The sequence below is a fragment of the Patiria miniata genome, unplaced genomic scaffold (genome assembly GCF_015706575.1).
Source record: "Patiria miniata isolate m_02_andy unplaced genomic scaffold, ASM1570657v1 HiC_scaffold_3, whole genome shotgun sequence".
In the NCBI taxonomy this organism is placed as follows: Eukaryota; Metazoa; Echinodermata; class Asteroidea; order Valvatida; family Asterinidae; genus Patiria; species Patiria miniata.
Window position 1 is genome coordinate 9,364,094 of NW_024037069.1, and position 27,266 is coordinate 9,391,359.

General features: G+C 42.4%; 4 protein-coding genes across 6 annotated transcripts; all 4 read left to right on the plus strand.

The window, feature by feature from the left end:
* The first annotated feature begins 9,533 nt into the window (after positions 1–9,533).
* Positions 9,534–11,785, plus strand: LOC119737116 (probable G-protein coupled receptor No18). Its single transcript, XM_038211214.1, has one exon. The coding sequence runs from the start codon at positions 9,838–9,840 to the stop codon at positions 10,885–10,887; it is 1,050 nt and encodes a 349-aa protein (XP_038067142.1). The 5' UTR covers positions 9,534–9,837; the 3' UTR covers positions 10,888–11,785.
* A 2,831-nt stretch (positions 11,786–14,616) lies between these two features.
* On the plus strand, positions 14,617–17,182 carry LOC119738717 (dynein light chain Tctex-type protein 2B-like). Its single transcript, XM_038213653.1, has one exon. It carries the CDS (start codon positions 14,894–14,896, stop codon positions 15,653–15,655), a length of 762 nt encoding a protein of 253 aa, XP_038069581.1. The 5' UTR covers positions 14,617–14,893; the 3' UTR covers positions 15,656–17,182.
* A 976-nt stretch (positions 17,183–18,158) lies between these two features.
* LOC119738758 lies at positions 18,159–23,562 on the plus strand. Of its 3 annotated transcripts, none has more exons than XM_038213709.1 (4): positions 18,159–18,540; positions 20,171–20,263; positions 20,675–20,974; positions 21,811–23,562. In XM_038213709.1, exons 2-4 carry the CDS (start codon positions 20,188–20,190, stop codon positions 22,179–22,181), a joined length of 747 nt encoding a protein of 248 aa, XP_038069637.1. In that variant the 5' UTR covers positions 18,159–18,540; positions 20,171–20,187; the 3' UTR covers positions 22,182–23,562. The 3 variants fall into 3 exon arrangements, with proteins under 3 accessions (XP_038069637.1, XP_038069635.1, XP_038069636.1); XM_038213707.1 differs by lacking the exon at positions 18,159–18,540 and adding an exon at positions 18,550–18,811; XM_038213708.1 differs by lacking the exon at positions 18,159–18,540 and adding an exon at positions 18,550–18,811 and having other exon boundaries at positions 21,817–23,562.
* Positions 23,563–25,285: 1,723 nt separating this feature from the next.
* LOC119738695 (neuromedin-U receptor 2-like) lies at positions 25,286–26,643 on the plus strand. The gene has a single exon (XM_038213623.1). The coding sequence runs from the start codon at positions 25,365–25,367 to the stop codon at positions 26,493–26,495; it is 1,131 nt and encodes a 376-aa protein (XP_038069551.1). The 5' UTR covers positions 25,286–25,364; the 3' UTR covers positions 26,496–26,643.
* Positions 26,644–27,266: the final 623 nt, after the last annotated feature.

The window sequence follows — 27,266 nt, forward strand, 5'->3', positions numbered from 1 at the left end:
CAATTGGGGCCAGTATTTGCAAAAAAGCCAGTTGTTTCCAACGCTGATCGGCCGATCAGTGTTGGGAATTGATACAAAAATACCACTTTTCTTGAAAATGACAGTATACCAGGTGCCATGATTTTACAGGATGCTTTACACTGTCATTCACTAACAGTCCAGCAAGGTATTTCAAAATGATTGGGTAGTTTTATTTTTTGATGTTTGCAAATGTTGTATTTTCCCTTTAAGACCCGTTGGTGAGGCATCGTGACCCAGCACAGGGAACATGGGTTACCTTTTTTTAACGATTAAATACCAGCGCTACAGCAAATATTAATTCATTTTTCACAAACGGTAAATTGTTTCCTCGTGACGGTTACTCTCGGAAAAAGAAATGATTTTTCCTGAAATCGCACACAATTATGATGCTATTAAAAAAAATAAAGGGAAACGCAAAAAAAGAGAGAACTGTTTACAGCTAACGGATATTCACAATTACACACATTGAATATGATAACTACATGAAAACACGCGATTCAAATCATTGTGGTAATGTTGTGCCCATTCTTGAAAATCACGCATTCTCGAGAATGGGCATGCACATTCTTGAGAATGTGCAACTGGATCCTTGCTCAATCTTGGCAAAAAATAACTCTTCCAGATTGAGCGCACATTCTTGAGAATGCGCGACAACATAACGGTCTTGTCGATGCCGAGTACCGGCTGCGCTTGGCAAGTCTAGCTGAATCCTCGTTCACTGGTTCTCAATAATTATACTGTTGCAACGCAAGGCGCTGAAAAGTAGAGTGGATATGATAAGTAAAGGCGTATTGATATGGGGGGGGGACCGGGAAAAAGTAAGAGACATAATAATACTAGTGCAAAGAATTCTGATTTTTGGGATAATAAAAGCGGGGGGGGGGGGGGGGGACGTAAGAATGAAGAATGTGAAGAATGAGAATGAATACTGCGACATCCCATAGTGCTAATGCTATTTCCCATTTAAATTGTCACCAATTTATTGTTCACACCCCACCATAACGTCGCAGAGCTGGATTCTATCTAGTCAAAAGAGCAATTTTGGCAGCTTCTGGACATCGTTTTTTTTTTCGTGGCACTCATATGATACATGCAGGGACTTGTAACTTGTCTAGCCTAAACAACGCACTTCCCAGACTAATTCCCAGTCCTCCGTTATTACAAAACTTCCCATAGTAGGCAGAAAAAAAGCAATAATAACAGGTTTAATTTGATTCAAATTATCGTAGTTATACGAGTACAGAAGCATAGAACATTTTCTTCCTCTTTTTATGAATTGTTTCCCTTTTAACCGCTATACAATTCATTTAACATAATTATGTCGTGCAATGTTTGTAACTAGCGGGATGCCGCGCTTCGCGCGGCACCCGCTAGATGGGTGGAGTTGACTGTTTCGTAATAATTACTGTACACAGTGAAATCTCAATAATTTAAACTCCAATAACTCCAAACAACTGTTAAGTCAAATAAAGAATCAGACCCTCTGCTGCACGCGAGCTTATTTTGACTCGCCATCAGTCTCACCTAAGTTGTATTTGCGTTTAGCAACGTGCGCGCACTGTAACGTTTCCTGCGGAGATTGTGCGAGGGTCCAGGACATCATTATTGTTAGGGGAAGGGGATAGCTAGGGTGAAGGGTGCTAGTTGGAACGCCCAATTCCGTAAAACCCGTCGACCATGTCACCAATTTTTCCGGGGATGGGGAGAAACATTTCCAGGGATGGGGAGAAATGGTTTTTGTTATAGAGGGGAGATGGTGATATTGAAATCGCTGATATTGAGGAGGTTTATGTTTGTGCTGGGATTCATACCGTTTAAATGTTTTAAATTGCGCACCGATTAGGAAGGTCTTGCTGTCAACAGTTGAATGAAATTAAGTATCCATTGCCGACCGATTGTCTCATGCGGTGTCTCATTATATAAAGCTCATAAATAATGTTGTGCAGGAATATTGTCCAGTCAATTTGAACATTGCATTTTCAAGGTGCCAAACCATTAAGGACGTATACACCAACTGTACAATAAGGTAATTTAGATGAAACGCGGTTTGATCTTGGCCTATACAACGTCGTATCCATCGTTCTCACTACAGAGGAGAGGAGGGGGCAGCCAGTGGGGGTGGGGGTTGGGTATTGTGTGGGCGTCGCCAGAATTTTTTCTAGAGGGGGGCAAAACATATTTTTGCCCACAAAATGCCTGTTTTTCTCAACACATTCTCGATTTATCAGTTTTAGAGGGGGGCAGAGACATTTTGCTCCCCCCAACCCATTAAATTTACACCACTATGACTTTGTTTTTGGCTTTTCCGGGGGGGGGGGAGTGCCCCCCCCGCGACGCCCATGCCTATTTATGTTACACCTGTGAATGGTCACTTATATTTCCGGGGAAGTGGGCAACAATTTATATTTGTTATGGTGAAGGGGTGTTTCTTATGTATTAAGTAGAAGTTAATGTCATTATTGCAGTTGGTGTTTTTATTATGGTGATGGGGTTGTACAGCAAAGTATCGTAACACGTTTATTTGCAGAAGAGAGTAAAACTAAAAGAAAGGACATATTGGAGCACTTCATAATTATGTCAAGCACCACATGTAAAATGTATTTATTACAAAACTGTGAAAATGAAATCAGGTATACACACATTTTTTTGTAATAATGTATTTGCATTCATTACTGTACAGGGTAGTACTTCGACAAAACTCATGGGATATAATTGTAGTCAGTTTTAGGAGCAATTTTCGCAAGGGACGTCGGCCCGCAGGCTTGTTTACCATAGGCACAAACATTCTATGAAAGACTTTCAAGCAAGACGGCCAAAGGTTATTGTGCAATTGCAGTTTTTTGTGTTAAAAGCTGTAATCATAAATAATGACAGTGGCATTGTAAGTTACAGGACAACATTTTTTTAATGAGTGTTGGTGAAAACTCATGAGAAACGGAGGGGTATGCGATCATGAATATTTTGTTGTGAAATTTTAAGAGTGATTATGTAATTTGGTAATCAAAGACATTGTTTTGTTATCAAATAAGTTTGCCAGGATCGACACAGTCTGCTTGGCCAGTAATTATCGGGTAATCATTCCATCATTATTCTTGGGTACAACTAAGCCAAGGATATAATTTTTAAAAAGGATGGACATCAAACAGCAGAAAAGAGTGATTTTTTTGCACTATTTCATGACTTCTAAAAATAAAATTATGGCTAGAAGGAAAATGTGTTTTGAATGGGTAAAGAGAAAAAGCAGGAATCTTGCAGTTGAACTTGAAAGAATAGGTGTCTTCGTCTTGAGTTGAGATTATTGCTTTAGGAACTGGTTGAAGCATGCACTGGAGCATGCTTGGAGCATGGTTGGAGCTGGTCATGTGATGTGGGTGTCAACGGGAGTCCTGTGTAAAGGAGTTAGAAAGAAAAGAATAACGACTAAGGTGAAGAAAACTTGCAATACCCCATTTATGCGGAATGCACTACTGAAGTACTAACCAAACATGCCAAACAACGAAACATGTTGTATGTTGTATTTTTGTGAACCCCCCCCCCCCCGCATATGATTTTATCTCAGCAGAACAGCAGAGACACTGAACAGTCATCAATGTATTAGTTTCCTCTTTATCCTGCTTGGCCTATATACAAATGCAGCAGTTTTTTTGTAGCTAGTACTGAGTAGTAGTAGTAGGCCTAGGCTTAGGACTAAAACAAACTAAACTAAAGCAAAATCCAAAAAATAAACTACCAACAAAGCCCAATTGTGAAATCAAAAGTTGACAAAGTTCTACAAACATGTTCGGGTACATGTTCCAAGTGAGGCCTGTAGTTGCGGAGGTCATGCAGCATGCAGTAAATTGGCCACATTAAGCCTAGCCATGGAGCAAGGAAAACGAAGTAAACACACGGCCAAACTCGGGCCGAGGCCTCCCCCGTACAACCCTCCCCGTACAACCCTCCCCGTACTACCACCGATTCCACCAGACTACGCCATCATTGGACACTTACAAACTCACACTTTTCACAAACAACAATGCTTCTCAATGCCAGTGGCGTTCGAAAGAATACCACTTTTCTCAAACAAAAATACATATCATAAATGAGACTTACCGTTCAAAGAGAAAACTGGAGCAAGGAGGAACAGATACATCAACCATGTCAACAATGTTGTGCTGTTGCATGCGCTGCATGCTCACAACGAACGTACAGTACATGTATACGTGGCACGTCAATTATCCGGCCCGTACACTGCATGCTCATAAACAAACGTATACGACGTGGCACGTCAATTATCCGGCCCGTACGCAAGATGGCCGGCGCGGCCGGCTCAATGGGGAAGGGAATTATGGGAAAATAGGGTGGAAATAGCCGGGCCCCGTTCCGCATCCCCCGCAGCCAACGGGCGCGATGGGGACGGGAGACCGGTCGGGAAAATGGCAGCGCCCTCCAATCATTTTCGTGATTGTAGTATAGAAGATTGGGCAAAATTCATAAATTGTGCACGTGATATTCCCACCCAATCTTAAGAATGAGCGCTCATTCTTAAGAACGCGTGCTCGTTCTTAAGAATGGGCGCTCATTCTTAAGAATGCGCGCCCATTCTCGAGAATGCGTGATTTTCAAGAATGGGCACAACAGTAACAAGCTAATATATAAGCGAGTGACTGTATTCTCTCAGGGTCAACTTTCGAGACTGACTCCACTGAGCCGAAATAACTTCTCGGAACCAGTCTTAACAACCTATGAAGCCCGGGAAGGGACAGGGTGGAATTTTTTTTTGGAGTTTGCTAATTCGTTCGCACGAATTACTAATTCGTTCGCACGAATTACTAATTCGTTCGCACGAATTACTAATTCGTGGGAACGAATAAGTAATTCGTTCGCACGAATTAGTAATTCGTGCGAACGAATTAGTAATTCATGCGAACATATTAGCAAACTCCAGTAATTCGTTCGCACGAATTACTAATTCGTTCCCACGATTTAGTAATTCGTGCGAACGAATTAGGAATTCGTGGGAACGAAATAGGAATTCGTGCGAACGAAATAGGAATTCGTGCGAACGTAATAGGAATTCGTTCGAACGAATTACTAATTCGTGCGAACGAATTAGTAATTCGTTCGCACGAATTAGTAATTCGTTCGCACGAATTGCTATTTCGTGCGAACGAAAGGAATTCGTGCGAACGAATTAGCAATTCGTGCGAACGAATTAGTAATTCGTGCGAACGAATTAGGAAATTCCAAAAAAAAAATCCACCCTGTCCCTTCCCGGGCTTCATAACAACCCGACGCTGTTATACCTGCCTTGCAAGTTTATTTTTTGGATTAGACATATTGTGCTGAAATAGTTTACATAAATCCAGTTCTTTACAAACACCTATAGATATAAACAAGTACATTCATTAATTCTCATGTATTTTGGTATTGTTTTGCCTATCAAATTTTTACCACGGATTTGTATAAAAATGTAGGGTCAAGTCAACGAGGCAGATTTCACAGGCAGCTTTGGGTAAAACAATACACTTAGAGCTACTGAAGAACCGTCTGCTGCTTTATAATACATTTTGACCGACGGTTTATGCAAATTATGTGAAATTATAATGTTTGCAGGACGCTTTCTTCTCGGAGATTACTTAGAAGTAGTTACCTGTACACTGACTTCGTGGCACGGCCCCGTATAGTTGCCTCTCCTCGCTCTATGATATACGAGAAATGTCATTGTCTGCATGAGTGAATTTATAATTATTTTTGTGACCTAATAAGTCATTATTGTCATCAGGAAATTAAATTAAATGTAGCTCAAAATGCCTCAGAATACAGAAAGGGACACTTAAGCCGTTTACACATGAAATAAACAGACTACAACTTTGAGACATGTTATATCTCCTTGAATTACACGATTGTACGAAGCAGGTGTAATCTTTGCAATTTATTAATGTTTGCGAGCTATTGAGGTTAGGCACCGATCCACAGAACTGATCGAACGGTCAAAGACTGAGTCAGGCGTCACAGACCACAAATCATCATTACAATAACAACATTCTTCATGAACGTATCATTTCTTCACATCTTTGTAACAAGACGCAAACAGAATAACTATCATCTGGTCATACTGACTTACGTAGGCATAAACTGTCCCACCTGGTTGGGAAAAAAAGTTCGGATAACCCAGAAGGGATATTAGTTTGGAAGTGATAACCCTGATAAAGGGTGATTTTGTACCAAATGTTGAAAAACCTGAGGTAAAACTTATTATATATCGCACGAAAGCCAATAATTTGAGCATCTCATTTTTGCAGCAGTAGCTCAGCCTGCCGAGAAACAGGTACCTGGTACTAATGGGCTTCCGTACAACGTTGACCGTGCGCGGACGTGAATGTACCGTCTTTTCGGGGAATTCGCTCGTACCCCCCCCCCCCCCCCCCGCCCTGCAAACAGGACGCTGGGATACTCTGATGAGCTTCACAGAATCTTGTGAAGGAAGTGGCCTCGTGACCTATTCCATACTGGATGTGATTTCTGTTTTATTGCGGACCATGTGGACAAAATTTTGAGCGTCGCATAATGCAATCCGACCGTTCGTGATTCGAAACGGAGCCTGAGCAAGTGACTGGAATTGTAAATTTTCAACAGATAAGTTTTACAGAATTTCCTACATTATTACGCTTTTCAATGAAAAAAAACAACACCATCTCTAACCTGGAATAAAAGAGTAATGAATCAGTCTTAACGGCCGTTTCAAATCTTGCAGAGTCATGACCGTGATTACCCGCAGGTCACAGGTCACGTCAATCAGAGCGTGAATTCATCATCAGAGTATCCCAGCGTCCTGTTTGCAGGGCGGGGGGGGGGGGGGGGGTACGAGCGAATTCGGGGAAATGACTCCGGTGCATCGCCTGACTTTATTTTTTGGCTACAAAAAAACTGCTGCAACATTCCAACATGCAACATGTATATTCAACCATGGAGGTGGAATTCTAACATCCATGATTGAAGCTTTATTCAGTATAGCACTGAGTATAGCCGATATGCGCTTGGTTGCGGTCGTGTCAAATTAATGGCATATAAGGCATGACAAGATGAGCTGCTTGTATTAGGTCCTTTACGTTACTCACAACAGTCACAAAGCTAGGCCAGCGCACATTTACATTAATTTTGATTCAGACCTGAACAGTCATGTTAGGTGCAACAAGTAACATTAAATACGCAGGAAATAAATGAATGGTATGGGAAAAGGAAATATGAAAATCTAAATTTCCCATTAAGTATTTGATATCATGTATGCAAGTTTGATATCATATGCTATTTTAGTATAAAGCAAGATTGTCTGATGTTACTAAATCTAAGAATTAAAGCAAAAAACGATCGAGTGGAGACGACTGTTTCTAGACGATACATCATTTCATTTCATTTCACTTGTTTTAACTCCAACTTAGAACACACCCTGAACCCCTGGGAGGGTACTTCGACGTTTTAAACCTGCATATTTAAATATACAGTGGCAGGAGAAAGCAAAATCATCAAGAGCAATCAGACATTAAGATTTTTTTTTAAGTTCATAAACAAAAAGATGAATTTGGCAACACAATTAATAGTACATTCATCCGTTGAACTCATAAGAAATATAATTTTTTTGACTGTAAGCAACTGAAAGTGTGCATGCCTTTCACTTACAAAGTTTAACATTATTTTGTTCCCTAAAAGCACTGTATATTGGACAATTGAGTAAAAAATGGAACTCAGATTCAACCCCCAACTTACACTGAGGGCAAATTCGCTGGTCACATACTGCAGTTTCCTCAACACCTCTTCTCTTCACTGATTCGTGAAATATTAATAAAACCAAGGAAAGTAAATGGGGAAACTTGAAGAACCTTTTAGCCTCAAATGAGATATAGCCCCCGGAACAACACGCAGCAACCCAACGACAGGCGAGCCCATGCAGTCCGCAGCGGCCGACGTGACCGTGACCGTTGAAAATGTGGATCTCATTAACCCTAGGCGGCGCCTTTTCCCCTTTTCTTTTATTCTGTTAGGAAAAAAGGATAGGAATGAGCATCGATTTTCAAACTTTTTTTTTTAATGGCCCCATCTTGTCTTTGTGGGGTGAGGGTGGTACGGATCCACCAGTGGGACGAAGTCATAATTTCATATCGAAATGAGCCACGAGGATATATCAAAGTGTTCAAAATGGTGTGATATTGGGCTGTGCGATGGCCATACTGCTTGAGGCTTACACGTTGTACCTATATGAATAGTGCGTACCACACACGTGGCATAAGCATACTCACCTGACCCGGCCGAATATTGTTCCCCAAGTGACATCCGTTTCCCATCTTCTGATTGGTCCATTACATGCGTATCTAATGCCTTGTTCTCCACAACACAAACCCAAGATAGGCTTTGTGGAAATGTTCCTTCCTCACTTTAGTTTATATGAAAGGTAAAATAAGAAGTGAAAAACGCTCACTGAGGTTCGAACTCGGATCACCTGATTAGAAGCCAGGACTACTTCCAACCAGTCCATGGATTAGCTGCTAATGTGGTGATTTAAACATAATTGTTCCTTGTTTTATAACCTATTCTTTAAAGCCCTGGACATCATGAATATGCATAGCGCAGAGAGAGAGAGAGAGAGATAGGGGGAGAGTGCGCCCTCCTATGATATTGTCGAATTGGGCAAAATAATTCGCAACCCAGCCGCCAACATCGTTTCACTTTCCATCGTAAAAAAAAAATCACTTCCTCTCCGCCGATATGAAATTATTACTTCTATCATGGAGGAATGTTCTTATTCCTCCATGCTTCTATGTAAGTCAATGAAGTGAACATATGAAGTATGAAGCCCGGGAAGGGACAGGGTGGAAATTTTTTTGGCATTTGCTAATTCGTTCGCACGAATTACTAATTCGTTCCCACGAATAACGAATAGGAATTCGTGCGAACGAATTAGCAATTCGTGCAAACGAATTAGTAATTCGTGCGAACGAATTAGGAAATTCCAAAATAAATTTCCACCCTGTCCCTTCCCGGGCTTCATATGAACACATCAGTCTTAAGCAGGAGTGCTAGAACATGTGTTCATTTGCCTCAGATCATATTCTGAGTATGAAGTCAGAGCACTTGTCTAATTTTTTTCTGCCCAAAATGAGAGAGGAAAATGGAAGCTTATTAATATGACAGTGATCATTCAAGTTGTAGGTGATCTTGGTTTATGAATGGCAATATCATCACGATCAACCATGCAGAACGTGCGCTGACGGGAGTCGCATATTTGATTATACTCCTGGCCATATGTCACACTGTGCAACGGATCTATCGCGGCATATACACTCCTGCACTCGCTCAAATCGCACTATCCTATAATGCAACTACATGGCATGACAATATTTCTTTGTATATCTTCCGAGAAGTATGAATAAGACGTCGCTGCCCTAGCAGGCTAAACTGGATGATTTACATCCAATCCTCTTGCAGACTTCTCGGTAATGTTATCAGCACGGACAAGAATTTGTTGATGGCGTTATTTAAGTGCCACGCATCCACAGTGCAATAATAAACACATGCTTCTTTAAGAGAAAACTCCAGACGGCCTGAAATTATCGGAGTGTCTGCTTTGCACTTGAGTGTGATTGAGATATCATCGTCACCAGTGCAGCCTGCTGGGATTTGTCTCAGTATCACCTGAAATTCTACCCGGCACGATTGGGTCTAATTATCACGGTGGTACAAGCTCATTACACTTCACTCCTGTATCACCAGAAGACAACCAAGCTCTCGGATAAATGTTCGTCATCTGTATGTTAAGGTAATGAGTTTTGGAATTTCACAATGGCAGACACCAATAGCAGCTTAAACTTTGTGGGGGATTCTCTGTTCACATACGAGGAGAGAGTTGTGGTAGCGGTTCTCGTTCTGATAATATTCGTCTGTGGTACCGTGGGTAACAGCATCGTTATTCTGGCAGTCATCCTATCCCAGGATTTGCAGAACATCACCAACGTGTTCGTGGTGAGCCTCGCTACGGCCGATCTTTGCTACTGCTTGCTGCTACCAATCAGCAACGTGGTGGCTCTTCTCTCGATAGATGGATGGCCGTGGGAATCGGAGGCACTCTGCTCTCTATCGGCCTTGATGTCGTTTACCTGCGCGGGAGCCAGCCTGTACAACCTGGCCTGCATCGCCCTAAACCGCATGCTGCTCGTCAGGGGTCCGGTGACGGTCTACCAGTGGCTGTTCACGCCCAGGAAGATTGTCTGCTTGGTGATGTGTACCTGGGCCATACCGCTAGCCGTCTTGCTCATCCCGCTAAGTTTTGGTATCGGCGAGCTGGGATACGACCAGGGGGACAGCACCTGCAGTGACATCGACTCCCATCCACGGTATGTCGAATACCACCTCATCCAGGCCTTCTGCCTGTACCCGATCCCACTCTTAACCATCGTCATCAGCTACTCCCTGATCTTCCTGCACGTCAAGCGACACTTCGAACGCAGGGAGGAGTCGTTCAGGGAGTCCCACGAAATGGTCAGTCTGGAGGGGGAGCCGGACGATAACACGCGCCAACTCGAGGCCCGCTTCAAAAAGCGCGTCAGCCGCCAGCAGTTGAAGATCACCATGAACCTGTTCATGGTGACCTGCGCGTTTGTCTTGTTCAGCGCGCCCTACTCTCTGGCCTTGCTGTCACCGCACAACAGCCGTGTCTTGCTGTTTCTCTCCGTGCCGTTCACTTGCAACAGTTGCGTGAATCCCATCATCTACACGGTCAACCATCCACGCTTCAATGGCGTCATTCGCTGCATTTTGCGATGCAGGTTCGGGGATATACCAAGACCCTCCTATCTTCTCGTGTCTGCACGTGCTAGGTTGAGGCCTATGTAAAAGGAGTGACAGCCATGTTTACCTATTACTTTTGTTTATCTGTAACTTTCGAGAATCGGAAGTTAGTTGCCAACTCCTAAATCATGAGAACAATAGAAAAGACTGTTCAGAGAGTGGATTACAGCGGGCTTCGTCTTGAAAACTGACACGACAGGTATTTGTGCCGTCAGTATTACATGTAGAGTCACAATCATATTGGCCAAAATGGTGGGATCAACTTTTTGCATTCTATTGACTACTTTTAAACTGATAAACATTTTTGTGTGCCTATGATGTAGTTGAAGACACAGTTAGTAGACATTGTAAGTAGACAATACAACTTGTAAAAAATGTCAAGCAAAAACAGAATAATTGAAACTCGTTCCCAACACTATTATTACTAATATTAATGCCGGCCATTTCAATCGAACTTCATAATTGAAGGAAATATGTGTCTAGTATGTTTCTGACATTCTGGGACGTAATTTGTTTAAATCTCATTTGACTATGCACATTTAAGCGTAGGCCTACAACTACAAATAGACTAATCAAGATCCACTGCTTCGTCTTGATGCCGGAGAGCTTTGAACTACCGAAATGGGCAATGGACAGTGACAGTTCAATAACGTTAATTCATTTCAGTAACGGTCCGATCGTTAAAAGATGCATTATGGTAAACTAGATGTATACATGCTTTGACGTAGGCCTACATAGTGTAGTATGCTCGGGAAATAATCCCCGTGAGTTCATTATTGATGTGATGTTTCCCCCGGGATGCTTTGCCGGCTATATGACACAAATACGGTTTGTTTTTGGTATGCATCATGATCTGGCTATGGTACAAACAAAAATATTAGCTGAAATACTAATCTGACGTAACTTTTCGTCTTCTACAAGCTTACAGTTAAGTAGAGTTCACATTCGTTTTGGATGTAAATTGAGAACTTTTAAACCATTAAAGAACAATTTTATCCTAACGGAACGTCTAAACTGTGAGTGGCCCTGTGAATAATCATCTCAGAAACCAATAAAGTAATATTCGAGGCGACACCATGCAGGCATTCATCTGTGACACTGACCTCTAAATGCCCATACCCCTGAGTACAGCGCTAATAAAATGCTTAAAATTAAAAAAAAAATCGCGAAATTCAAAACATAATTCAATTGCCATGTGTATAGAATGAGGATAATTGGATTTCGTGAAAACTGGTTTAAGTTTTTCAACCAATGTGTAATAGAGGCTATCAGTGCATTGCCACATCGAATTGCTGAAAATAGAGCTCATCATTCGCATGTACATGTATATGGTTTTATTTTCGACCTAGTAAAAAACAGGTGTTCATTATGACCGATATTGGAAGTAATTGGGCACGTAGCTGTGTCTTCCCTAGCCTTTCGCCAATGCCATCGTGGCTTAGAGCGACGGAGCTGCGAAGATCCGAAGCGACTGGAGCAAAGATTAAGTCAGCACGCACGAGTGGCAAAGCCACGAGGCCTTTTCCAACTTGATTTTAATACATTGACTTTTAATACAAATAAGAAGAGTGCTGAAGGTTTATAACCAATCGCAACGCGGATTTTGCCTAGTCGCTTCCATTTTTAAAAGAAGGGTGAGTAAGGAAAACGTAAGAGCAAATAACTGTAAGTTCAGATGAAAAATAAGTTCATACACTCAAATATGAAATTAAATTTTTGTGCAAGCATGCGGGCGCGTCGACGCGTCCGGGTAGTAGCCACGCAGTCGCTTCGCGGTTTCGCCGCTTTGTCTAATGCGGGCAAGCTAAGCACGATGGCCTTGGTGAAAGGCTATGTCTTCCCATGCCCTAGCTCTTTTAATTAGCCGCACGCGGCACCATCAACACTTCTTGCACAGAGTTCATGGTCGTCTGGAATATTTTGTCTTTTCATATAAGTGACTGTATTCTTTTTCTTTGGTGTTCTGGGTTATTAAGCTAGCCTTAAAGACATACAGGATTATTTGATTTTCTTGCATTTCAGGTGCGGATCGGGGGGGGGGGAGGTACAAAAATCCTAGCTCTGACTCAATTTTTTTTCCCTCATGAATAATATTACAAACCTGTGGAAGTTTCAGCTCGGTGAATATTACACTTTTCGAGATAACTGTGAAAAACCATGCCCAACCTTTTGATCACGAAACACGATTTTGTCAATAGAACTCGTTATTTCCAAGAAATCAGTTTTTTGACTGATCGGTGGAAATCCCCGACATTTCTTGTCTTCTTTTAACTGACAACACAGCAATAATTCCACGGGGTGTTAAGTACCAGTACGATCTTTAATCCGAGTAAGCTTTATTGACAACAATTCGGTAGGTTACTAATCGAATAATGCAAATAATCCTATGTACCTTTAAGCATGATATCATGTTGAGGTGGATTGCTGCGATTATCATATCTCATAATATTGCTTGTACGCTATAATCCCAAGCGATGCACTTCAAAGCCCACCAAAACGGTATCAGTCACTTCACATAGCAACATTGATTGTGACGATACGAAACGACATGACACATGACCCTGTGTTAAAGCCAGTGATTTCCATTGGTAAAACTAATGGAGATCAATGGTTAAAGCGGATCCCGAACCGCAAGATGGCGACACTATCATCCAGAATTTCTTATTTTATAACATGTATTTTGAGGAAACACCCTCATTAACTTATCATTATTTCCAAACTTTCAATCCTGAATTTCTCTTTTCTATTGCATGTGGTTCTCTTCTCACTTTCCTTAAAAGGCCCATGCAATGCAACTTTTTTTATGCTATCCTTGAAGAGCCATTTAACCTTATTTTCAATTGTCCAGGGTATTTTGGTGCCTTTTAATTTTTTATGCAAATGCGAAATCCCATTTTCATGCGCAAAAGTTTGATGTCATCCCAGGAAGAAATCTCAATGTTGACAGCTATTTCAGCACCAGAAGTTGCCAGAATATTGGATATTTCGCCTTCGTTAATTTTCTTTTCTGTGTTGATTCGTTGTTATGGCAGTAAGCCAATGAGCAAAATTTGCTCACAAATGTTTTCAAGGAGCAAATTTTTAGTTTCACAATTTGAACACAACACCCCTTAACTGACCAGTCCCTTTCAGAAATGAGGTCACAGCAACAGCGCCCTCAAGTTTTTCGGAAAAGCATGGAAACTATTAAATGTTTAATAAAGAAATGCACTTTTCAATCAAGTTATCTAAAAAAGGGAGTGTCAAATAGTTTTCAAAAATGTAAGAGAAGTAAAATGTTACACGTGTTCCTGAGAAAAATTCATCCAATGAACCCTTTAAAGAGTGATTCTTTGACGATGTAATTTATGCACATAAAATATCGTCTGGCCATGTTGCAACTGATTAATATTGTACACTCTGTATACGTGGGTGAGCATGCGAAGCTGTCAGTTCTTACGCAGGTGTTTCTCTCGAAACTTACAGACGCCAGCAATCTCTCTCAAGTGTCCGAAGGACTTTTCAACCTTTAAAATTGTGTCGACCAGTCAAAACACCAAGTGTGTTTAAGAGCCCTGACTACTAGAGAAGGAGTTTCAACAGAGGGGGCCTTTGGTTTAACATATTTAAGGACGGTATTATGCAGAGGTTCTTTTCATTGCTGGGATGTACAAACAAAATCATCCTGAACGCGGACACTCCTGTTTGGAGTGCCGAAGGTTTATGATGATAAGTGTGTTATGCAAAGAAGTCAATCTAAATCCCCACAGCAAACATGAAATACATACAACCACACAGCAACAACATGTGTAAGCTCTTCTATCTCGAAAAAAGGGTGCTCAAAATATCTTCAGGGCTTGATGCGAACAGTACTGAGATATTCATATGTAGATTTTTGTACGTGCGAAGGCATAAGGTTTTGCCAGGAGTTGTAATTTGAACGAGTTTTTTTTCAAAGGGCTATTTGCGACGAAATGAGATGAAGCAGTGAGACGCAGTTGATCGAAACCGTTTTTTTTTCATCTCAACCATTTGATCTTCATCTAAACCGTCTGCGTGCATTGAGGTAACCATGGACACGGTAGGGAAGAGTTCCGGTGCCACTCGGTCCTCTAGATCCTCTTCGTTCCTCAGTCAGGGGTCTGGCTCAATATTTCGGCCTCGGGAGACCAACCCCTTCAGGAAACAGCTGTCTGGAGGAAGCAGCAAATGGACGGCGACTCTTCAAGCAGCGACTGCCGCGCTGGCAGGTCGTGGGAGCGATCGCAGCGCTGCACAGGAGGCCTCATCATCAGGGAAGACCGGTCCGATGGCCTGGACGGAAGACGACCCCAGCATCACTAGCAGACCCAGAAGGGAGACATTGTACTTCGGTAAGGGCATTTCCACGTCCATGTGGTGGCGGTTCCGTCGTGAGGGTGCGGAGCCCGACTCCAACCCTGTTGGGGATACCGGTGAAGAGGCTCCTAAGCTCCGGTACGAGAACTCTTACCGCGTGGAACCCAAGCCAGGCTGTCACTTCCGTCCGGACAAAGTTGAGGCCATTATGAACGCAGTTCTGGAGGGTGAATTCAGAGGAAAGGAGTACGCCCCAGCGGACGGCCCAACGGTCGTAAAGAGACTGTCAGAGGAGATTAAGAACAGGGTGAAACTGCTTGGTTTTAAACGCTATAGGCTTGTAGTCTTCGTTCAAGTTGGATCTATCGAGGGAGCGGACATGATGGCCATCAGCCGCTGTGCTTGGAACACTGAGACAGACTGTTACGCCACGGTGACGTTTCAGAATGGATTGGTCTATGCTATTGCAACAACCTTCGGAATATATCTCGATTAGGTTATTTCTGAAACGCTTATTGGTCTTAGTCTCAGTTATATACGTGAAACCACCCTGGGCCCTTTGAATGATATGGCTCGACCAGGAAATTGGCGACCTGCCTCTTATTTTACTCGCCGAGCTTTAAAACAAAAAACAGGAGATTTCTTCCCTTAAATGCGAACCTTGAAAGTGAACTCTTGTGAAGCTGTGTGACAACCATTTCAGACTGGCGTTTTAAAGTCACGCCGAGCCAAATAATTTATAAGAATATTAGAAAATATTTGGGCTCGGCAAATTATGTTGGTGAGAAGTTACACGTTAAGAACGGTTAGGTGCGACTACGTCGAAAGAGCGACTGGCGCATTGGTTCAGAATGCTAGAACGTCTTGATTTTAGATGCCGCTCTCGTCCATGAAAAAGTAATGTACCTGTATAGACATCAAGTTAGCCTGCATAAAGCCAAAGTAATTCTAACACGAGTGTAGGTCCGGCTTACTCCTGCAGAGAGTGCGATGGTGAATTCCATTAAGACTAGACCCGCAGATCCAAAAATATCCTGAATTGGTTTACTTTTTAGGAAGAATATTATTAACTCGTGTTAAGGAACTCCTATTTGTGAAACTAAGCTGGAATGCTATTGCATTCTGGCAAATTGAAAGTGCCCAGCCAAAACAAAGTGTGGCCTATACAGTAATGTTTTTCCAATTACTTTTGTTTTGAGTGGAGATATTTAAGTTCTGTTCAGAGAGAAAAATGAGTTCACTAGGACTGTGAATTGCACACTTGTGTAAGATAACATTCGATGGGCTTAAAATATTTGGTTGTTTTGCAGCGGCGGAACCGCGACGTTGCAAAAAGGCAGCCACTGCGCACACCCCACACCAAACTCAACAAAAACCATACATAGTGCCCCTTGCTATTTATATTAAAATTGGGGTTGACATTTTGGACCAACATTTTTCGGGGAACAACAATTGTTTTGCCCCCCCCCCCCCAAAAAAATGTATTTTGGACCCGCGGCCTTAATGTTTTACCTGTAAACGAATCACTCGTCCAAAAAGCATCGACGGTGCTCATTCAACACTGCGTTTTTTCAGTTTTGTATGATGTCGACTGAAAATACACATTTTCTATCTAAAGCCTTTTATTGATAAACCTTTAAGACTGACATGTTTTTAAAGTATTCGTGAAACAATGCATAAACAAATACTGTAAAATGCAGTATACTAAAGTTACGGGTCGCGATACCCACAAGTTTGTTTCAAAGATTGTGTATTTGTTTGTTGAAACTCTTTACTCAACTTATGAAAGTCTTAATTGAGAATGCGCAGTATACCAAAGGATAGTCCGAATGTCGGGAGAAATACGGAGGAGTTAATTTCGTGGTTCGGTTAGCTCATAAGACGTTTCGCTTAGACATTCAATCATCCTGTTCTGACAACCCCTCCCCCCCCCCACACACTGATCCGCCCTTATGTTTTATGTCCTTGAGGCAGAACATGAACTATATTTTAAGCTCGAGTGCCCCAAGTCATTTGTCTAAAATAACCCCAGCCGGAACCCACCACGAAGCTATAGGTTGCCCCCCCCTTAAAGGGAATACACATCATTTGCTTTTGCTGTAATTTTCAGAAATGGATGGAATTGGGGGGTTGGAAATATATAGCAAATATAGTTACACTGACTTTTTTTTAGGTTTTAGGTTCGAAAATGCTATAAAAACCAAGAAAAACAATCATTTTCCTGTAGTCTGGTTCCCTGACTCCATATAAGAAGAAACAGAGCAGTTTACATACATTGGGGAATTGTAAGGTCAGGGAACCAGTCTTACTGGCTTGTACCCGTTCATAGGTGTGTAATCGATTGCAAACAAGTGCGATGGTCAATCGGGGCCAGTTTTTGAAAAAAAACCCAGTTTTTTCCAACGCTGGTCGGCCGACCAGCGTTGGAAATTGATACAAAAATACCACTTTTCTTGGAAATGACAGTATACCAGGTGCCATGATTTTACAGGATGCTTTACACTGTCATTCACTTACAGTCCAGCAAGGTATTTCAAAATGATTTGGTAGTTTTATATTTTGATGTTTGCAAATGTTGTATTTTCCCTTTAAGTCCTCGAGTTGTGATGACCAAATTCATACGCATGGCAACATTGCCAACACTGTAACTGACCTGAATTAGTAAAATGCGAATAACATCTGGAGGAAATAATAATAAAAAAAACCCAAAAAACAAGCCAGCAACATTTGATGTCATTTCCGTCCAACATGCGGTGATAGGTTTACAAGGTGTACGGTATAAACTGTGTGACTCCAATCGTGATGTTTCGTCAACACTTTCGGTGTGGGAGGGAGTGAATTTCTCACCCCCCCCCTCCCGTGGCATCTAATTGCCACGCCCACGCACCCCCCTTCCATTCCCCAAAACCGATTCGGCATGCATCCGTTTCAGCCTGGGCCTCTGTCACGGCTTGTTCCAAAACGTGTTTCTTTTTTGCGCCAAGATGCTTTGCTACTTTGTAATGATCGCTATGCTCGCCTCGCTTTCAAACCATTTTGCTAATTTGAGACTCGTCTGTTGATAATTCCTCCAAATCCTTTCCTCCAATCAAGGATAATGTTGGTATGGTTCCAAATCAGTGCCAAGTAACAAACCACAACGGAACAAAAGGACACGTTTTGTAAAACTGAAGTGAATCATTTCCACTGACTCAAACGGAAGTCCGGGAATACTAGATATAAGCTCGTCACTTCTCTTGTTGTGTTTTAACGCAAGGGAAAAACCCCATAAAAGCAACCGACTCTCAAAACTGGCACAACATTTCCTTGTGGGCTCGTAGACTATAAAGCCGGAGTAATCCTTTGAACAGCTAAAATTCTGCATCACTTTGAACAACAAAGGTGAGTACAACTCTGTTTATTTTGCTCGTTGTTTTTATGAGTAATTGTAATAATGCCTCCGAACAACACAAACTTGTTACTCATTATACATAATATATTTACGGAACGACAAATATTGTTGTATGTCTAGTTCTATAATATGTGGGGTCAAGTCAAACAGCAGACAATTTTTCAAACCGACTCTTTGGGATATACATTTTACAGTAATTTGGCTTATCTGCTTTCTCTGAAAGAAGAAAAGAAGTTGGCCACTTTTCGTCCTCCATGTCTTGTAAGTAAATCTCGTCAAAAACGTACACATTGAAAGACTCTTAGTGGATAGCCATTGTTTTCTCAAAGCCTTTTCACACGCTATCGTCTCCCTACCCATGTGCAAATCAACACTTGTACACCGAAAGGGGACCGGGCCCCATCGAACATACAGTCAAGGCGTATACCATTCACACTTAACCGGGTGCTGCTGGTAGGCCGTAGCCTGTAGATTTTTGATTTTCTACCCGGTTAGAGCCTCTCAACAGCTCAACTCAGTAATCCTCCGACCAGGATTAGAATTCGTGCGGACGCGCGCTGTTTTAATAGAAGCCGTGTTGATTTTTTTCTGGTATGAAGGGGTTGAACCCGGGGTCTAACACGGAGATTTTTTGGACGGTGTGAAACGGCCTTTTGAGTGAGGGAGAAAAGAAACCATGAGTGATTTCTGACCGATCTTGAGCATTTATCACTTGATCACTGTCTTCAAGGATTATTTTTGGCCAATTGGAAAATCGAGATTGTTCGCCGAAGGTGTTCCCTACGCATGAGGTAATGCATGAGTGTGCATCATAAATACGAGTTTCCGAAAACACGAGTCTCGATCAAACGGTTTCCAAAGCTTCAGTCGCAGTCAGTTTGTATTAATCTCCTGCGGTCTCCCTAACTTTTAAAATGAAAGTTATTGCTTTTTAATTCATACTTTCGGTATAATTAGCAACAATAAGTAACACGTTTTCTCCCGGGATAAGCCTGTACATGGTACGGCGTGGACAGACAAAAAAGAAAACAGGGACAGAATCTTGTGTCTCCAACTTGTTCTCGAGATATTGGGCCTAATCAGTTGATTATGAACCAAACAACTGCAATTGCATGTTCATTGCGTTGATTTTGTTCTGAAGCTAAATATAGGCCTACATGAAGTGTCAGCCGGCAGTATAATGTACTTGTCAGGCTCCTCCTAATGATAACTATGATGAATAACATTTCTTGGAGGGATCCAGGAATTTCAGGGCAACATTTCTCTTCACAGTTTATTTGAAGATCGAGAAGGAATAATATGTGCTCACTCTACACTCAGCATTTTCAGCAACAAAATTTACTGCCTGCCGTTCCACACAAATTGTCCAACTGCTACTGATTTATACGTGGTCTCGCGGGCACAAAACTGCCGTTGCAGCTGGGGTCGTTTCATGATTGTCCAACCCAAACGACATGCGTACGATACCCTGCTCGGACTCGGTCTTAATTATCTTGACAGAAACATGTCAAACCTAATTCAAGTTCCTGCTCGATCAATCACTTAACGACGGTTGATTTAGTTCGACCCTAAATTGTGCATCTGTTCATAATATCCGTATACTGCCGCTCTCACTTACAGGTTCAAGGGTGTCAAACATGAAGACCTTTGCATTGTTTGCGGCTTTCGTCTTGGTGGCGCTGTTCGCCCTCAGCGAGGCCAGGAACAGACAAGGTTTGCATTCTAAAGATTATCATGTCTTTCACGAAACAGGGTTGGGTTGGATGGTTGGTTTGTTCGGTGAGCCTTCTTGTACATTTTCGCTTAATGTGAGGAGGGGACTTGTGCTTTCCTAGCTCGCCTTCCAACTCTGTGACTCTGGTGCGAGTCTCACCTGAGGCGACGAGTGAATTAGGGATTTAAGATCCCAACTGAATAACCTGATTAAATGTTCGTGCAATTTCAAGTTGTCCTTCCACTTCCAAAGCCTAACATTTCTTTGTCATGTTCTTGGCTCAACGGTCGTTCAGAATTCCGAGCTACAATGTCCATGCATTTACATGACAAGCCCTTAGTTCATTGCCAGAATTAAAATAAACAAAACTAATAAGGTTGAGAACAATTATGTCATCTCCCTCCCAACAGCTGATACAAACAGGTCGGTCTGCCGTCGATGCCGCAAAGAGCCGCTCCGGCCCAACCAGCGCGTGTGTGCCTTCAACGGAGTCGGTACTCGCACCTTTCTCTCCCAGTGCCTAATGGAGCGGAGGGCCTGCCAGACCGGGCGGGACATCACCGTGGTCTCGCAGGGTCCCTGCCCTAGGCCAGTCCGCCAGGGAGGAGGACAGCAACAGGGCGGTAATACGGACAGTAACGAGAGCCCGGAAGATCTCAGTCTGAGCAATGAGGTGGACGATGGAGTTAACAATGACATGCCGACCATCGGTAAGAGTGAACATCACTATGCAAATTATAAGACAATATCCGGTAATTTATGTATCTCTAGTATTTAGGTATTTTACAGCTACGGCTTCGTTTTTGCAATTTGCGCGCCGCAGCATCTTGTAGTTAGCGCCCTCTACCACAGTGGTGCTTTTTACCTCGCTCGCCAAGGATGGGATTGCAGGGGCGGATCCAGGAATTTTCGCATGAGGAGGGGGGTCATCAGCAAAAAATTATTAAATGTAGACAGGGTTTTTTTCTCAGGAGACTTGGCCTCCAAAAAACAATAGGTGGGTGGTTTGGTGGGTGGGTGGGTGGGTGGGTGTGCGGGAGGGGGGGGGGGGGCTCGTATTATAATTTCAATGGGGGCGCTCTTCAAATCCGACGATTATTAACACTATATTACAGAATAGTGAACAAATACCCCTAAACAAGCTGGCTCTGTCCGTATTTTGGGCACAGGCAGATATTATTACCAGTTTTATTTTTGGAATGTCAGAGCGGGGGGGGGGGGGGGTTCGCATTATTTTTGAGGAATTTCTATTCAAAAATGGGCGTTTTGCCCCCCCCCCCCCCCGATCCACGCCTGGACCGGCTGCAACAGGAAAACAAAATCAAAACCAGTCTTGGACAAAGACTGAGGTTGTAAAAGCTGTTGAGTTTGAATTTGTTTATCAATTTTAGCAGCACAACCACCTACCTTCAAAAATGAATAGCAACCGTTTCTCGGTAGTTGTTTGTTTTTCGTACTTATAATACACCATTTCTGAACAGTAACATTCATATCAAATTCGTATCAATATTTAATTGCTATCTTGTTGTTTTTCTGCTCTACCCAGCTCCAGCAAGGACCACTGCCATGCCATCGCAGCCGCCCACATCCCCACGAACGGTGTCTGGCTCGGCCGGGACAAATGGCCCTCCACCCCCAATGTCCTCCGGCACGGTAGCGCCCGAGTCGGAAGCATCGGACCAGCCCATCAGCGGGACATCCATGGCACCCAGCGGGACATCCATGACTAGCCGCCCCGCTCTCAGTACCTCCGTCACGGCACGCCAGTGCAACAGCTTCAATAGCTGCGTGCCTTCGTCAGCGGTGTGCGGGACGGACGGGACTACCTACCCGTCACAGTGCGTGCTGGAGGTTACAGCGTGTCAGAACAATCTAGATGCGCTGACTGTCGCCTATGCTGGTGTATGCATCCCATAAAAACAACTCCACTTTGAACTGTTTCCTGAAACTAGAAAGTAGCAGGAAAATAAGTGTATTTCCGTTAGCGTGTGTGTACCTAAAGTTAGTATTGGTTTGACCTTGTTCTTTAGGTGTCAGCACTCAAAAAATTGATGAAACAAAATTAGACGGCGTAACATTTCGATTCCAGCAGAATCTTTGTCAAAAGCAAAATGACAGGTGTACAGATCTAAACGGACGAATAAGGGACACACAACCATGCATGGGTGGAATGAAAAACACGAAGGGATAGGAATTATACCTAATTGTCAAATTTTAATATTACTTTATTTTTCATTTTTTTCTTGTAAATAAGATAAGTTGGGAGCTTGCATGCATTGCATCCCCATAATAAAGGCAAATTTTATGTACTTTTAAGAATTAAATCACAGTTTTAGACACTGACACAATGTAATTCCTTTGTACGGATGTGTACATAGGAATTGCAAACTGCAAAAGACAGTCTCTTCAATAGATTATTACGTATTAGCATGGCTACATGTATCTTTGTATACGTGAAAACGACGAAAAGTGTTCCTTTATAGGCGTTATATACGAGTTGGCCATTTTTGTCGAGTTCCCCTGAATGTATGTAATTAATTGTTTACTGTTGAATGGGATAGCGCCAGACTTATTTTAAGGAAGATATAAATGCAGCAACCTCGTCCCCAGGTGTCGAGCAGTACGCGCCCACCACTACCTGTTCTGTCACCCTGGTATCGGATCATTTGCATGTGCAAGATTTTTGAACACGTATGCAAATGAGGAATAGTCTGGTGCTTGCATGCGGTGTCTGGGGTAAAAACAGCATCAATTCGTCACGCCGTGAGTTTCGAAAACACGATTGTTTTTAAAGGTAAAATGTTGCAATCCTATCCTGCCAATTTGCAGTATCACATTTTATATTAACATGAGCAAAATTGAAAGGAAAAGAGTATTTTTGAGGATACAGGATACAGCAATCAGGATACAGGAAGAAAGTTTCCTATCCAGGTCTTGGTAACGAGGTTGGAAATAAAGTAAGCACTGGGGACGAGGTTGTAAATGCAGACTTATTTTACTGTCACTTTTTTTAAATCTGTTTTTAAACTTTAGGAAATGTTTAATTACAAATTATAAATTATTCATTGAAGCAGACTGGAATTAATAAGTAATTAAATTGCTTTTATTTCTCTTAGCAAGGCCCAAAACTTCAGATTTTACCTCACTTTCAATTCAATATGGCCGACTCGTGAATAAGGCCATAATGGCGATTCTATTTGCAACGGAGGTAAATTAATAATGAAACTCGTCTCGTCAACCTCAATTAAAGTATTCTAGATATACTCCAATAAATTTGACTTTTATTTCTATAAATACAGTGTCAACGTGTATGTCTTTGTTTCATTCCAACCAGAAACCTCCTTTCCCACTTTTTGGACGTCTACGTCTGAAACCCTCTGAAAAAAGGGTTTGTTTTTAGACACAAACAGATCCACTTTGAGAGCAGGCTGGCTCCCTGTCCCTACCTATCCATATCGATACTGACTGTTGGGCAGGAAACAGCCTACCCTGCGAGAACGGATTTATTGTCTGGAAGTCAATACTTCAAAATTGTAAAGTAATACTTCAATACCTAAACATGTTCAGATGTTTTTTGGTTGTCTCAATCAACAGGGAATTACTTCTGTACTGCTAGTAAATAACAAAAACGTCGGTGAAGGGCAAAACCTAATTTGAAATAGCAATTTAGAAAGAGAATATATTTTTCGGGATGAGACTCGAAAAAAAATATGGGGAACTCAACTTGAAATGGGTTTAAAGTTTTAGTTCGATTTGACATAAATCCTTTGTTTATCAACTATCAAATACATCCGTTAATAAAAAGATACAAAATTCTTCGGAAAAAAAAATAAAATCGTATAGATACACATTAATGTACAGCCGTTGTTTTCATTATTTCGCCACACCAGGCGCATCTGTATTTACAAACTTGACACAAATGACCGCTTGGGTGCAAGTTACAACTTTTAATCTTTGGTCACAAGAAAAATATGGTTTTAAAATCATTTAACGCTATGCACAGAATACAATTGCATGGGTATGGCCCCAGGTGTACAAAAATAACTGAGCGAACAGAAATGTGGGCCTGTCGACTTCCTTTTCAAAAGCATCTTTTATGCAACAGAAACTGTCATCAGCAGCCACGTAAGTTCTGCGCTAAAACTTTACAGAAGAGATCGATCCTGTGAGATTTTCAACAAGAAGCTTCTTAAATCCTCTAAAAAAATCCCCACTGTGAAAGAAACCAATGCCACATTCTTTGTACTTTTACTTTCAAGACACACTATAGACCGTACTGTCCTAATCCATTGGCTACGGCCCGTGTGGCATGAATTTAGGTTTTATGAAATACGGACTCATTGGTGGTATTGCGCATGCTCATGCATAGATAATTAGGAGAGGGACCGGTCACGTGAGAGGGTTTAACCAATAAAAGGGAAAAAAGTCCGATTTTTTGTCGAGTCCGATTTTCATATGACACCGGAAATAACACTCGGCTGCAGCCACTTCCGTAGGCGCGTGTGTAATTTGAAGCCGTAGTCAAGTAATTGGGACACGGCTTAGGCCCCAGTGACAGTCACTGGGCTCTACCAATCCTCCATTCTGCTTCATTATCCAGTTTCGAAATTGATTGAAGGATCTGCAAGTCTCAGGGTTAGCATTCAGGCAATTTACTTGTACATATGCCCTACTTAATAAGCCAGTGCTACTAGCGCATTTAGCTGGTACATTCCAGAACAAAACACTGATGAGGTTTTTTTTTTAAGTGCAATTCGGCAAAATAATTTAACCATATAAATAAAGATAATCATTTACGCAATATTACTTAATTCTATTTTAGCATTTATGCTGGTACATTCTTCGATCAAAATGATAATGATGAGACTATTTCTATATGCAAATTCGACAACATAGTCAATCCATGAATCTTGATACGTTTGGAGAAAACGAACGAGGTCAATATTGACGCACGGGAGATCATAGGCCTAAAATATAATAAAGCAGGCGTACATTTAACATTAATACGCACTCATCCCATATACACAGGACCAGTAACAACAGTGTACGAACTTTGAAGAGAGTTTTGAATGTTCAAGTAAACTATACAAATCATCCAGCATGGGCGCCGGTATAACGTCAGGTGAGTGCAGTGAGCAAGATACTGTCAATATCAGTCAGGAGGCGGTTTCTGGAATGCTTTACACTCCTGTGGACATCTACATGATTACTGTGGTTATGCCTGTTATTTGGTCTCTGTGTCTAGTCATTAATCTGACTTTTCTCTTTGTCGTGTTCCGCGTTCCTAAACTGATGAGATCCGATACTAACATGTACCTAGCGCACATAGCAGTTGCTGATCTTCTCTACGTGAGTTTGGCGTTTGGGTTCCGCATCTGGCGCTACTTGGCCTCCCCCGTGGCCTTTCACACCCCATTCGTGCACGCAGCGGGTTGCATCTGCTTCTCCGGTGGCATCAATGCTACGTACTACGCATCTATCATACTAATTACTATGGTAACCTTTGAGAGATACCTGGCCCTGTGCCACCCCATGAAACACCTCCGCATCCGCGGACGGGGACGCACCAATAAGATGATTGCCATCTGTTGGGTGGTGGGCTGGCTGTTTTCCATTGCAATCATCCCGGGTGCTTTCGTTCTCAACGTTCGATGTCTCCGATGGCCCGATGACGACATGTACCAAGACTTCCCAACCAGCTATGCCTACTGTGGTCCGGTGGTACCGTGGGTTGCAGACTATGCTCGACCCATATTGAATATTCCCTGGTTCATGGCACTGGTGGCAAACAACTACATGTACGTACGCATCATGCAGATGCTCAACAAACGCACTACCAACAGAAGTATCATCGGCAACGACCCGAACGCCATACAAATCCGAAACCAAGTGGCCAAGATGCTGATTGTCAACGGCGTGGTGTTCTTCTTGTGTCAGACGCCGTATCGTATCTTCAGTTACTCCAGATGGATTACTTCACTGGCTAGCATTCCTGATCCCCTGGTTACATTTTATAATGCCAACTGGATCGGTGGAGTCCCTCAGTACGTCAATACGTTGGTTAATCCGATGATCTATGGCGCTATCAATAAGCAATACCGCACGGCATTTAGAGAGGCTTTTCGGTGCAAAAGTCGATCCACTCAACGTGCAAGTGCCGGGTCAACGATGTCAACTCTTGCGACAAGATCATCGTTTGGCATTGATGAACAGGCCACAGTAAGTCAGTAAATAATGAACTGCTTACTGCTTCAGTGTTTGAATCCTTTTCAATTCTCATAATGCCTATTCATACTTGAAAATGAAGTATATATACCAAAGATTCAAGTTCAATCGTGATGAAGACTTTTCTGTAACTATTTGATGAAATTTACTTCGAGTGGGGTGCTGTGGTCCAATGGCGTTCGACTCGTCGTGTGCCGTGGTACATGGGTTCGAATCCTGGCTATGGGAACATGGTGCTTTTGCTCTTGAGCAAGGCGCTTTACCATTATTGCGTCGTCCTTCGGATGGGACGTAAAGCCGTAGGTCCCGTGTGTTGTACTGTTTAAAGAACCCAGTAACACTTATCGCTAAAAGAAGGGGTTTGCCCCGGTGTTTCTGGTAGTGGCTGCAATATGCGCTGCAGCACCTTGTAAACCCTTATAAGGTGCTACATAATGGGTGCGTTCGAGCGTGTTACTCTCGCTACTCCTGAGTGCAGGAAAATGTTGCGTGCGCATTCCTCTCGGTGCAAGAGTATGACGGAGACCATACTCTTGCTAAACCGCGGGTCGTACTCCTGCCGTTCGTGCGTATACTCGCATTCACACGAGTAGCACGCTCGAACGCACCCAATGGGTCTCATATTTCTCATCAACTTCATTGACTCCGCCTTTTGCTACTTAAGTATTCACTTTCTTAGAGTTTAGGCACTCTCCTGAAGACGGTCAGAGCATACTGACCGGAACGTCGAGTTTATACCTCTGGTTCTTTTCAGAACCATTCTCTTAGTTGAGAAAT

Bases quoted from the DNA above. Each gene is read 5' to 3' on its own strand.
- LOC119737116 (XM_038211214.1), top strand. From the start codon at position 9,838: ATGGCAGACACCAATAGCAGCTTAAACTTTGTGGGGGATTCTCTGTTC.
- LOC119738717 (XM_038213653.1), top strand. From the start codon at position 14,894: ATGGACACGGTAGGGAAGAGTTCCGGTGCCACTCGGTCCTCTAGATCC.
- LOC119738758 (XM_038213707.1), top strand. The intron at 20,264-20,674 runs GTTTGCATTCTA...CCCTCCCAACAG, and splicing joins CGAGGCCAGGAACAGACAAG to CTGATACAAACAGGTCGGTC. The intron at 20,975-21,810 runs GTAAGAGTGAAC...TGCTCTACCCAG, and splicing joins CAATGACATGCCGACCATCG to CTCCAGCAAGGACCACTGCC.
- LOC119738695 (XM_038213623.1), top strand. From the start codon at position 25,365: ATGGGCGCCGGTATAACGTCAGGTGAGTGCAGTGAGCAAGATACTGTC.